Source organism: Anguilla anguilla, chromosome 3 (genome assembly GCF_013347855.1).
Source record: "Anguilla anguilla isolate fAngAng1 chromosome 3, fAngAng1.pri, whole genome shotgun sequence".
NCBI classification, from domain to species: Eukaryota; Metazoa; Chordata; class Actinopteri; order Anguilliformes; family Anguillidae; genus Anguilla; species Anguilla anguilla.
The window spans coordinates 30,695,811-30,709,705 of record NC_049203.1 but is presented as its reverse complement, the minus strand read 5'-3'; the positions used below and the strand labels follow the sequence as shown (position 1 = coordinate 30,709,705).

The following is a 13,895-nucleotide window of genomic DNA, read 5'->3' as shown; positions in this document are numbered from 1 at the left end:
TGCTGCGATCACTCCACTGGCTACCAGTCGCTGCCAGGATCCGGTTCAAAGCCCTGACCCTCGCCTACACTGCAGCCAACAGGACAGCCCCTATTTACTTGCAGGACATGATTTGATCCTATATGCCTGCTCTATCACTCCGCTCTGCAGCAGCAGGGCGCCTTGTACCCCCTCCCACCCGAGCAAAGGGATCACAGAGCTTCTCCACCCTAGCTCCCCAGTGGTGGAACGAACTCCCTGTCCCTCTTCGAACCTCTCCCTCACTACCCATCTTCCGCCGTGGTCTGAAGACGCATCTCTTCAGACTATACCTGGACTAACTACCACCACTCTGTATATTGAATTCTAAATCCACCCCCCCTTTTCATGACACTCGCTACATGTTCCTCCATCCCAGCACTTTTTGGTAATTTGTATTTGTCCTAATACTGTAGCTTGTTCTTCTGCCTAGTTGGCTTTGCAGAGGTTAGGCCAGAATAGTGTTCACTGTGTGAACTAAACTGTGTTCTTGGCTAGAAATAGCTGTACAAAATAAGTATTGTATCTTACTGAACCTGTGTTTTGTAGTTGACCATTACCATCAAATGCACTTTTTGTGCGTCGCTTTGGATAAAAGAGTCTGCCAAATAAATGTAATGTAATGTGATGTAATGGGTTAATGGTGGTTGAATGTGACACTTGCCAGTTGTCTTTAGGCAACAACAAAACAAATGTGCATAATTCATTTTAATGTATTTTAAAACTTATTTTTATAAGCCTAAATTTCCCATTATAACAGTTCACTCGAACTGTCTGGGTGTGGTAATGAGAACTGTAAATTAGCTATGATTGACAGACCGTACCCCGTTACCATAGCTACCTCCATGATACACGCTCATTTTGGGAGACTAAATTTTCACAAGCTAGCTAACTTAGTATATCAAGTATCGATAGACAGCTAAGGTAAGTACGTTGACTTATATCCAATTATAATTTTTGCTATCTAGCTAGCCAAGTTAAGATAAGAACACAACTATAACGTCCTTAAGAAAGCAAACTAGCTAGCTAATGTTATCGATAACATTACCTTATGAAAGCAAACTAGCTAGCTAAATGAATATAACCAGAAATAGTCTAATAGTCCTTAAAAGGCACTATAATTTAAGTGAACCTAACATTAGTCAAATATTTGCATTGTATTGCCTGTAAGCCAGCAGCTCAAACTATGGGTCACGAGTTATCCATCCCCAAATATGATTCAGAATTAGCTATCACAGCAATCTGACTGACAGAATTAAAAACTCATCTCAAATTTGCGAACACGCCATTGTTTTCATAAGAGGGTCTTCAACGTGTAAATCGACAGTAAACATCATTAGATTAGCGTTGTTATTATTAGGCAATGAGGTACTTAAAGAATTACCACTTACTACTTTGTATGACACTGTATATGCTCCAATATGTAGTCCCTCCAGGAAATTGCGATCTTGCGATTGAAATAATTAATGCAAATTCAACCAAACTCCGCAATATAGGGACTAAATATTCTCCCACAGGATAAACGAACACAACAGGGTTGTATCAACTCGGAGGTAGCAACAAATCGCTGGTTGATTTTAAAAGTTAATTAGATTGAATGTAACATTATATAGAGCAGAACCTGGAAGGTAACAGACATGGAGACCTGCTTTAACTAATCAAGAGATAACTGAATGGTGTAGTCATTGAATCAAGTGTTAGTTCTGGATTGGAAAAAAAAACAATCTATTAGGGGGTATTCTAGGACTGGAGCTGAATACCACTCTGGTGTGCCGGGTCAGATTTCTTTATGGGGCGTGGAAAGGGGAGTGGTTACTGTATGTGTAATGCACCAAGTCGAGAACATTCTCAACAGGTTGAAAATATGACGATAAATTTAAATCCCATATTTCTCCAAAAATAAAGAACGGACATATTTAATACTCGTGCTTCTTCAATGCCCCTTGTGCAAATAGCTCATAAAACCGAGAAAGTGTGAAAACCACCATGTTACTCCTTTAAGACTGGTCATGTTGACATGGTGCCAGAAAGAACTTAACACCCACTTTTCCCAGACCTTAAAAAACAGCTATTTGTCTTGTTGGCATCTATAAAAGCCCTGGAAATCCTCAGTAAATATGCCCCTAAGAGTCAAAGAGTAATTGCTACCCTTTCAACCTGGTATGAACAAGTGTACCTTTAGGATACATAAATGAAATAATTTCAGTTCACCAATAATAAAGTTACAATGCATCAAAAAAATTTTAAAAATAAAAAATAATTTAAGACATTGTACCTTGTAAAGGAGGGTGAAGATAACAATATGCAATGTCTTGCAGTGCAGTAGTTTGACAAGGCCTCTGTAGCAAGGGTGCAGAGCGGTCCTTTCTTTGTAGGGTGGCCATGGATTTCCTGAATGGATCCCAGACTGTTTCAAACTGTGAGTCAGGCAAAAAGCTGCAATTACATTTACTATCACTTAAAATAATTACAATCAGTTATGTCACAACTGCCAATATACTGTTCAAATCCAGCATTCTTGTCTTCAATTCCTCAGGCTCAGCTGTGACCTTGGAAACTCCACTGCAGGATTTTCTGTCATGACCTGATAAGTCTGTTGAAACTTGTGAAAAATGTATTCAGCCATACTACCTCAAGATTAGACATTGAAAAACTGCATAACTGAAAGGGACTTACATGATGCAAGCATGAGGCAAGTGAGAAATTAATTTGGTAAATAATTAGCCAACCCAAATATTTTTTGCCAATTTTACCAGTATAAATGGCTCTTGAAGATAATTTGCTACAGTAACAACTGAAAGATAGTGATGATGTAACAAGAGAAAATGGCAGCAATATAATTTTTCTTGACACCAGCAATTCACATAACTTCCTATTCGTTAAATGTTGAAAGACCTATTCCTATGTTTTAGTAGTAATTTCATGAGCTAAGGACCACACCATAAAATGAATGCGAGCAATGTGTTTCAGTAGATGTTCACAACTTCAAGCAATAAACAGTATTATGGGCGATAAGTCTGCGGTGTGGAGAAGACTTTGGTAAAGGATTAACCTCCATTGAATCCTATAGTAGAAAGAGAGGGGGAGAGAGAGAGAGAGACAGAGAAAAACGGAGAGATACAGAGATAGGAGCAGGATGGCGGGCACATAAATGAGAACAAAAGAACAGGTGCGGTGGCAAGGTTTATTATAGGGAATAAGCAAAATGAAAGAGATAGAGTCATAGTCCCCCTCCTGAACCTCAGCTATTCTAGCTCCATTTCAGAAGCTAAGGATAACACCATCAAATGAATGCAAGTAGTATGTCTATTGAGAAGGTGTTCTCAATTGGAAGTGATAAACAGTAGTAAGAGCGACGAGTCGGCAGTGTGGGGAAGACTTCGGCAAACGATTGTGGAAGAGAAAAATGGGAGAGAAATTAAAACCGGCTTGCAACGTGTACAGACTTTTATGAATGAAGTATCAATGAGGATTAACTTTGGAACTGTGTAATTTGTTTGTAGTTTAATAGAGGTTCATATGGGTAAGAGTTGAGTCTGAAGTATAAGATGGGCGTAGATTCAACGCTTTGGTAGGTATTTCTACTGTTTAACCTCTTAGCGCACACCACCTAGTGGTTGACACGACGGCGTGCCTAGATTGTTCAACTCAGACATTCATTGCTCCTGCAACCAAAGTATGAGTTGAAAACAGAAACGTTTTGTTTTAGTTTCATTAGTAGACGATACACAACAACTATGCCGAATACGGAATTTTGCAGGGCCACCGTTGTCGCTCTGGTCGTTCATTTAACAAGCACCCCCTCCCTGCAGTCTCATCTGCAACTACACCCCCATCCATGACATAATGGACAATATTGTCTATCTTGACATTCATAAAAATCACCACTCAAAAATTGTATTCCGTCATAGCAACAAGATAAACCTAACAATAGCCCTAAGACATGCCAATACAGCAGTGAAAACGCTGCTCACTAAATAACGAAATAAACAACACAATGGTTTCAAAAAAGTCTACCATGCCATTCTACAGTCAATATCTGGGACTAAATATTGAATAAATATACAACCTTGCCATTGGTTTTTTACGCATAGAGATGTCCCTTTTGAGACCGAGTGGTCATATATTGTCTTGGACAATCCGTTTCTGTACGTGCATTTGTGACGCTTGGTTACCTTCCAAAATAGCTGTGCGTAATACCACACGTGTTGTTTACGGCGTTGTTGCCTTTTTAGTACAGTCTGGCTTGACTGACAATTAATTTATTCAGTAGGTGCAGGATAAGCTTTCTAACAATGTATAACATGTCTGATTAAGATTTTGGAATAGCGTTTTATAGCTCAGCATATCCAAAAGTTCTCATCATCGCATTCACTTATGCATTCACTCTGTGGTAGCAGTAAAAGACAATTAACCTGACAAAACGTTATTAACAATTTTTTGTAATTTCTTGGAAAATATTATTATTATTGAGGACTTCTGAGCTAAGCCATATGTATGCTGATAGACCTCGCTGTCATCGTTTTCTAGAGTAAGACAAAAGCGGAGAGAACTGAATCATTGATTTCCTGTCTCTGTGTATCTAAACACAGATACGATTTCATCATCGCTATGTAAGTATTACAGCTCAAAATATTTTGGTTATATACGTTATTTTTGAAATTGAGTGTCTTTAAATAGGTTAGTGGTATTTTATAATGAGGATATTTCACACTAATGTAAGCATTCATTGGTTGTTTAGTAGTTTTTGTAATGCATGCAATAGTTATGACGTGACAGTTGGAACATTGGCAAAACGTGGTGGACAATTTAAAATTGTTTTCATGTCGTCCCATCCCCATACAAGAAAACATACGAGAATACAGAGTACAGAAATACATACGAGAGTTAATTATTACACATTTAGGTACTGTACAGCATTGTGTGACAATGTTTTTGCATTATTTTTTTATCTTATATCAATGTTTCATCTTAAACCTTCATAAGGGGCTCATTTATATGCTTTATAATGGACAAAAAGCATTTTATTCATATTCTGACAGAAAGCTTGTAATTCCCACTTGAAAATGATGCAACAGTGAGTTTCTTGAGTCAAAACAATAGATTTGTAATGAAATACGTGAATATCTTGTCATTTACAGCACATACAGGATACATTTGGAGACGCTGGGTACACTGCTTAGTTTTTGCTTCATAGATCTTTAGTAGTTCAACATATCCACCCTTAGATTTTATTAATTGTGGTCAAGAAGTTTTTGATCCAGGCCATGTATAGTTTAACGTGCTGTATATATGCAATCTCTCAGTATTTCATTGCAAACTAAAAACATTTGCATTTTTTGCCTAGACAGTTACATTTGTGGCACTTTATTTCATCCAAAATTATGAACATAAACTAATTTAGTATTGTAAATGGTACAGATGTCTTGCTTCATTTAAGCTATTTTTCAAGTCTCTGTGGTGTTCACATCTGGAGTTATAAAGCTTTAAATAGGGTACCCCTAAATGGGCAAGGATTGGCCAGATTTGCATGTGCGCTAAGGGGTGAAGTAAGAAAGTCAAGACCTTGATTTGAGACAATGTTCGGATCAGAAAGGCAGGATTACAAAAGTGGTCGAATTCGCCGTACCTCCACTGAAGCCCCCAAAACCGGGAGACGGGCGGCATCTGTTTAAATTCGGAAGTTGTAAAAGTGGTAAATCATTGTTGTGGAAGGGTGAGATACCGTTCCAGTTGGTGAGTAAGCACAATGAGCGAAGTTCCGTTTGCTGGATCTAGGACGATTTTTTAAGGAGTGAGGAGGCTGATGAAGTGAGAGATGTTAGATGGGAAATTAAGGCTTGACCTTGTGGTAGGCTATGATATGTAAAGCAAAGTTCAGGTGACCCAGGAGAAAGCTCAGCTGGCGTTTTAGTGTGTTCAGTGGCGTTTTAATGTGGACCAACTGGAAAGGTATTGTTTTGTGTAATTTGGAAAGGAGGCCATATAGTGAAGGCTGGGTAAGAGGAGAAGTATACTGGCATCCTGTTGCCAGGAATATTTACTGGAGAAGGCTGCATAGTAGGCTGAGAAGCTGGCATCCCGATGCCAGAAAAGATAACTGGAGGGAGCTGTTGGGGAGGGGGCTGTATGTTACAGAGGGAATCTGGCGTCGGCTGCATTAACAGGAGGTAGCTGTGTGTAAGGTAGGAAAGCTGGAATTGTGGTGCCAGCAGTATTAACTGGAGGAAATTGCTGGGGAGAGGGTGGTAAATTAGGAAGGGGAACTGTCATCCCAGTGCCAGCAACACTAACTGGGAAAAGCTGCTGGGAAGGGGGCAATAGGAAAGGGTGCGAAACTGGCATCCTGGTGCAACACATCTGCAGGCAATCTAACCAGAACATGAGGGTGGCGGTTCCTGGTGCAGGGTGAAGCCGAGCTGCCTAGTGAAGAGGATGGGGGAAACGGTGAACTTAAACGGTCAAGGGGTCTCCCTCGACTAGACATGGTTCTCTGGCTGCAGTCTGAAGTGAGCCCCAAGAAGCTGTTTGTCTCTTCGGAGGGGAATTACAGTAGGGTAGAAGACTGCCAACCCAGTGCCAGAAAAACACTGACTGGAGGGAGCTTAAGAGGAAAATATTGTGGAGGTTAGCCAGCCATGGTGGATGTAGACACCGATGAAAAGTATGATTAATGTTTAGTGAGTTTAGAGATGGGCATCATTCACATTTTGACAAAAAAAAATAGACTTTCTTTGCAAAGGCGCATTGCATTACTTGAATCACTCTGGGTAATATACAGCTGCACCTTAGACAGTTTTGCCTTCAGCATTTCGATAGAGTTTAATTTTAGGTAGTGTGACGACCCGCCCCCTTTTGTGGTGTTGTTGTTCATTCCTGTTCTACCTTGTGTCATTCTAGGTTGGGAGGCGGCTCGTCAGAGCTGAGGGAGTACACCTGGGTCTGGGCGTGTCCTCTAGCATAAAGACTGCTGCCAGTTCCCAGTGCGGGCTCTCTCCAGTCCGCTGCACACTTAATTAGTTTGGTTATTATTTGGTTCACACCTTGCAACACACACGACATACTCTACACACACACACTCACTTACACCACTGATTCTACTGACGCTCATATACGTAACTTATTTTATGTAGTTCAGTTCATTAACTTTGTTAATAAATTATTTGATTGTTTCATGTGTCCCCCATCCTTTATTGCAACCTGAGAGCCAGAGGTTGTAACAGTAGCTTGCCAATGAGTTGACAATGTGAGTTAAACATTAGTACAGACTCCACAGAAATCAAGGACCAAAATCTCAGTTGCGATTCTGTCTGGTCGGTAACATTACCGGCCGTATGCCCAGCCAGGGGTCTGATCTGTGGTGATGCAGCAACAAAGTTATACATGCAGTGATCTGAATCATCAAAAGCAAACCATGGACAGTGCCCTTCATGCACGAGCAACCCGGCACCACTGGACACCAAAAAGGCATTGCCACGGAGATAATATACAGACAGCGCCGCCAATAGAAACTTATGGGGAACTATTACACTCCACGAGACACCAGAAAGTATAATAGTTTCACTCACCATCCTCAGTTAAGTCCTTGGTCACATGTGTAGTTGTGTGCACAACAAGGAAAACGCAGGGTAATGGCATCAGACAAGGCTACATCATAGCTTCAGCGGATGAAACTATGAAAAATGCTTTCAGGCTTTAGGGCAGGTTACATTAGACACATTATATTGGCAGTCGAAAAATGTTTTTTTTCCCCCAAATTAGTATTAATTATATCGTTGAGTACACACGTACAGTATGCATCCCCTTTCGTAAGAATAACATTAATTATTATCACAGCATATAGTATCACGACTGAAGACGGTAAACATAAGCCTACACAGAACTTAAGATAGCGATATCATGGCAATGAGCAGTGGTGGCTAATTAGACGACAGCATGAGGCCTCAGCGAGCCCATTTTACTGTATGTTTTCTGTGTATAATGGAAATGGCCAAATATGATACTACAATGTTCACGGTACAAGATTATAAACAGAATGCCACTTTAAAAAAGCAGACTTATCAAGTCATGGTAAACAGTAGGTCAACAGTTGTATTAAAAAATTTAGCTATGAGTCAAATTCTAGTGAATTCAAATTCAAAGAGCTTGACGCTCTGTAGCTAATGGATTTTTCTGAAAAAGAGAACTCGAGTTTGAGCCTGAGCAATTAGTACGGTTTGTAAGCAGCACAAATGAGCATTCTGATAGAGTTGCTTACAAATTTATTGACACTGAACAAAGCCAATGTGATAACTCTGATTACGGATAGCTGATGCACGTATTGTTCGCCAGTCAGGGGTTTCAATATTATTGAAATAAGCCATAAGCTCTTCAGGTGATGGCAATATGTCGGAATTCTGAAGCCGTGGGGCAGTACAGTTTGAAACGGAGGAATTTTCCACATGCAGTGTTTTAAGAGAACACTTTGCACTTCATTAAATGTTGCATCCCATAACAATATGTTTGAGTAAATGCATACGGCGTTAGTTTTACTTTACGAAAACCACTGAACACTGGTTCATGTTTTTGAAGAAAAGATAACACTGTCCTAAAAAAATGGAAGTTAACTTGGCCAGCATGGGTGATGATGCGTTTCCATCCAATGAGAGGAATTACACGAAAGATGAAAGGTGCTAATATTTTACAATCATCTTAAAGCAAACAAACGTTATTCTGGCCAAAATGGGTTTGGTCCACCAAGATATACAAGTATTGGATATGCAGTGGTGTGCAGTTCGCGAATGATTCGTTCGAATTGAACAACAATTTTTACTGACTAAGGGGTAATGATTAGTTTTCTCAGTAGAGTCGTCCATTTTACTCATTTGATTGACCGAGCAACTCCGCCTGCATCACACTCTGCTTCTAACAATTTATAGCATTGTGCAAAATAATTTGAATGACACAATGTTGCAAGACATAACATTAAAAAACCAAAAGAGCCATTAGCTGCTGACTGCCTATACATATGTTTTATGAGTGATTACATTACAAGACCAACTCCTTACCCATTATACTACATTACCCTAGGCTACTGAACGAAATGAACGATAATCACAACTCTTTCGGGGGTCGAGAATAACAACACTAGAGTTCTTCTAATCGGGTTGTAGGGCAGTTGTACGTTGTTTCTCAGCAGTCCTCTCTCTGAGGGCACAAAATGCTCTATTTCTGCACAAGGTCCCAAATGAGCATGCGTCTGTTACGCGTTTCAAATATTTTTATTGGAAGCATTTGTGCAAAAATCTTGACATTTATACAGAATAGAGAACTGCTTCAATTTTTACATTATTTCACAAAGATGGCGTAAAATTAAAGGGAGAGAGAGAAAAGGAAGAGAAAGAAAAAAGAAAAAGGGGGATATACCCGTCAAACCACCCATCCACCCACCCGCCCAGCACTACTTATAACTTATGAGTTTGTGTTCAATTTGTGTGTTGTTCGAGAAAAAAATAAATGGTGACCATATTTTTAAAAATTGTCTCACTTTATCTTTCAAGATAAATCTAATTCTCTCTATATGTAATGTGTCAGTTAGTTCTGTGATCCACAGCTTCACTGGAGGAACTTCATCTTTTTTCCACAATTTAAGAATTTAAAGTTTTTTTGCTGCTATTAGCCCGTAGGCTAAGTGCCAACCGATTTTCCCAATACAATCAGTTTTGAATCTGGCTCCAGTGGGATTTTCAGTATATTGGAGAGGATGCTGAATATTTCAGTCCAAAGGTTTCTATTTTGGGGCAAAGTACAAAGCTGTGGGTTAAAGTGGCTTCTTGGAGCTGACATTTGTTGCAGAGAGGGGAAACACTGGGGAATATTTTATTCAGTTTAGATTTTGAATAGTATAACCTGTGCAGCACTTTAAAATGTATCAGGCAATGTCTGGCATTTACAGAGCAAGTATGAATATATTGTAAGCTTTCATCCCGTAAGTCATCTGAGATTTGTTGACCCAAGTCATCCTCCCATGCACGCTTGTAAACCTCAGATGAAGGGGCGTTAATGTTTTGTAGAACATTGTAAATGTAGGATATCAACTTCTCTGTATTTGCCTGCCTATTCAAACATTCATCAGGTTTATCTGGGCTTGCAGTGTTGTAGTCCTGCATGTGTGTTTTCACATAGTCCCTAACTTAAAGATATCTGAAAAAAATTGTCAGTATTCATGTTGTATTTCTCCCGCAGCTCTTGGAAAGAGGAAAAAGTCCCCTTCAAATATAGGTCACCCACAGTATTGATTCCTTGGTTCTTCCATTGGGTGAAGGCACCATCTAAAGTAGAGGGTTAAAAGGAGGGGTTGATTGCAATTGGCAGAAGGAAAGACATGTCTCTCAATTTGAGACGGAACTTCAACTGTTTCCAAATACGAATGGTACTGTGTATTATAGGACTGTGGTCATATGTTGACTTACTCAGTGGTATTGGAGACATGATAATTGCACCTATGGAGAAAGGCAAGCAATCCTCTCTCTCCATTTTTTGCCAATTGGCCTGTTGGTGTGAGTCATCTAACCAGAATATTATGGTCTTAATAATCGTTGCCCAGTAATAAGCCGGAAATTGGGTAAGGCTAGTCCTCCACTCTCTTTGAATTTGCACAGGTGTCGTTTATTTATTCTGTGGCTTTTGTAATCCCAAATAAAGTTGGTAACAATGGAAGTTTCTAGTTTCTTAAAAAATGATGTGGGAAGATATATTGGTACTGTCTGAACTAAATAGCTGTGGGAGAAAGATCATTTTTATAGCATTTACTCTGCCCAGCAGGGAAATGGGCAATGTTTTCCAAAATTGAATGTTGAATTTAAGTTTTGTGATTAATGGGGGGAAATTTGTTTCAAACAGGAGGGAGTACTTCCTGGTAATGTAAACTCCGAGATATCTGAATTTTTCAGTTGCAATTCTAAAAGGGAGCTGTTGGAGCCAAGTGACATCCTGTACGTTTATTGGCATAAGTTCACTTTTATTCCAATTTATTCTTTAGCCAGAGAAGGTGCCGAATTGGTCTATTGTGGATAGTAAATTTGGGATACTGGTTTGGGGGTAAGTAATGTATAGTAGTACGTTGTCTGCATAAAGGGAAATTTTATTTGTGGTATGTCTAGTATTGTAGCCATGTATACCTGGATGGGACCTGATGCTCTCAGCAAATGGTTCTATGGCTAATGCAAATAGCATCCTTGTCTACTGCCTCTGAATAAGTAAAACTTTGATGATAATGTTTGATTGGTTAATATTCCGGCACTCGGGTTTGTATATAGGAGTTTTATCCATGAAATGTAGTTTTCGCCAAATTGGACTTTCTCCAGCACTGCGAAGAGATAAGACCATTCAACTTGGTCGAATGCTTTTTCCGCGTCCAGTGCAATGATTGTAAGGGCTTTGTTTTGTATTCTGCGTCAGTAAATTATATTAAACAGCCGCCTCAGATTAAAGAGTGAGTGCCGTTTAGGCATAAACCCAGTTTGATCTGGATGAACAAGTTTGCCAACAACTAGGATGAGTCTATGGGCCAGAGTCTTGGCTAGGATTTTCTGATCTGTGTTTAATAGCGCAATTGCTCTTTAAGATCCCACCTCTTCAAGGTTCTTATCTTTTTTAGGAATTAATGTGATAATTGACTCTTCCTCTCCTTGTGTTCCATCTCACTGAGGGCTGGAAGGTTGCACTTACCAAAAAAGGTCTGCATTGTCACTGGGTCAACTGTTGATTGAGATGAGTAGAGGGTTTCATAAAACTGTTGAAATCTTTCATTAACCTCTTAAGGCACAAGCCAAATTTTGCCAATCCTTGCCCATTTAGGGGGTACCCTATTTAAAGCTTTATAACTCCAGACGTGAACACCACAGAGACTTGAAAAATGGCTTAAATGAAGCAAGACATTTGTACAATTTACAATACTAACACAGATTAGTTTATATTCATAATTTTGGAAGAAATAAAGTGCCACAAATGCAATTGTTTTGACAAAAAATCCAAAATAAATTTGCACTTTTTAAGTTCGCAATGAAATACTGCGAGATTGAATATATGCAGGAGGTTAAACTATACATGTGCTAGGTCAAAAACTTCTTGACCACAAGTTCATAAAATCTAAGGGTGGATATGTAGAACTACTATAGATGTATGAAGCAAAAACTAAGCAGTGTACCCAGCATCTCCAAATCTATCCAAAATGTCTAAATTATGCATTGCTGTAAATCATAACATATCCATGTATTTCACTACAAATCAACTGTTTTGACTCAAGAAAATCACTGTTGCATCATTTTCAAATGGGAATTACAAGCTTTCAGTCAGTACAGTGGTCTAAAATAGCTAGGTGTCCAGAAACATATCCAAAATCTCTCCAAAACTGAATAAAACGTTTTTTGTCCATTATAAAGCATATAAATGAGCCCCTTATGAGGGTTTAAGATGAAACATTGCTATCAGATTAAAAAAATAATGCAAAAACATTGTCACAAAATGCGGTACAGTACCTAAATGTGTAATAATTAACTCGTGTGTATTTCTATACTCTGTACTCTCGTATGTTTTATTGTATGGGGATGAGACAACATGAAAACAATTTTCACCCGTCCACCACGTTTTGGCAATGTTCCAGCTCTGACGTCATCACTGTTGCATGCTTCACAAAAACTATTACACTTCCGTCTAACGCTTACATTACAGTGTGAAATATTTACATTATATAACACCACTAACCTATTTAAAAATACTCAATTTCAAAAAGAACGTATATAACCGAAATATTTTGAACGATAATACTTACATAGCAATGGTGAAATCTCCTCTATGTTCAGTAGATACAGACAGAGAGACAGTATCAATTATATTGTTCTATTCGCTTCTGTTTTTCTCCAGGAAACGATGTCAGCTAGGTCTATCAGCAAACATATGGCTTAGCTATGTTCAGAAGTCCTCAATAATAATAGTATTTTCCAAGAAATTACGAAATATCCTTGAACATGTTTCGTTAGGTGCATCGTATTTGTCTGCTAACAGAGTGTGATTGCGTAAGTGAATGCTATGCTAAGAATATTTTCTGTTACGCTGACCTATAAAACGCTATTCCGAAAGCAGAATTAGACATGTTATACATCGTTAGAAAGCTTATACTCTCGCCTACCGAATAAATGAATTGTAAATCTAGTCAGACTGTACTAAAAAGGGCGACGACGCCGTAAACAACAGGTGTGGTGTTACGCACAGCTATTTTGGAAGATACCCAGGCGTCACAGATGCGGCTATATTTCCCAAACGGATTGTCCAAGACAATATATGACCACGCAGTCTCAAAAGGGACATCTCTACACGTAAAACCAACAGTAAGGTTTTATATTTATTCAATATTTAGTCCCAGATATTGACTGTAGCATGACATGGTATCATTTAAAAAAACTTTTTCTCGTTTATTTCGTTATTCAGTGAGCAGCGTTTTCACTGCTGTATAGGCATATCTTAGGGCTATTGTCGGGTTTATCTTGTTGCTATGACGGAATACGATTTTTTAGTGGTGAAAGAATATTTTTATGAATGCCAAGATAGACAATATTGTCCATTATGTCAAGGGTGGGGGGTGTTTTTTAGATGAGACTGCAGGGAGGGGGTGTGTGTTAAATGAACGACGGGAGCGACAATGGTGGGGCTGCGAAACTCCGTTTTCGGCATAGTTGTCATGTATCGTCTACTAATGAAACTGAAACAACGCGTTTCTGTTTTCATCTCACACTTTGGTTGCAGTAGCACCGAATGTTTGAGTTTAGTAATTTAGGCACGCGGGCGTGCCCACCACTAGGGGCTGTGCGCTAAGAGGTTAATGTCTTTGGGCAATGAGA

At 39.1% G+C, this 13,895-nt stretch overlaps 1 protein-coding gene across 5 annotated transcripts in view; it reads right to left on the bottom strand.

The window, feature by feature from the left end:
- Nucleotides 1-13,895, bottom strand: part of ubr3 (ubiquitin protein ligase E3 component n-recognin 3) — a 418,217-nt gene that overhangs the window by 241,397 nt on the left and 162,925 nt on the right. For all 5 annotated transcript variants that reach the window (XM_035408072.1, XM_035408075.1, XM_035408074.1 and 2 more), the window contains one exon: nt 2,294-2,435. In XM_035408072.1, coding sequence (XP_035263963.1) covers nt 2,294-2,435 — 142 coding nt within the window. The remainder of the gene's footprint in view (nt 1-2,293; nt 2,436-13,895) is intronic.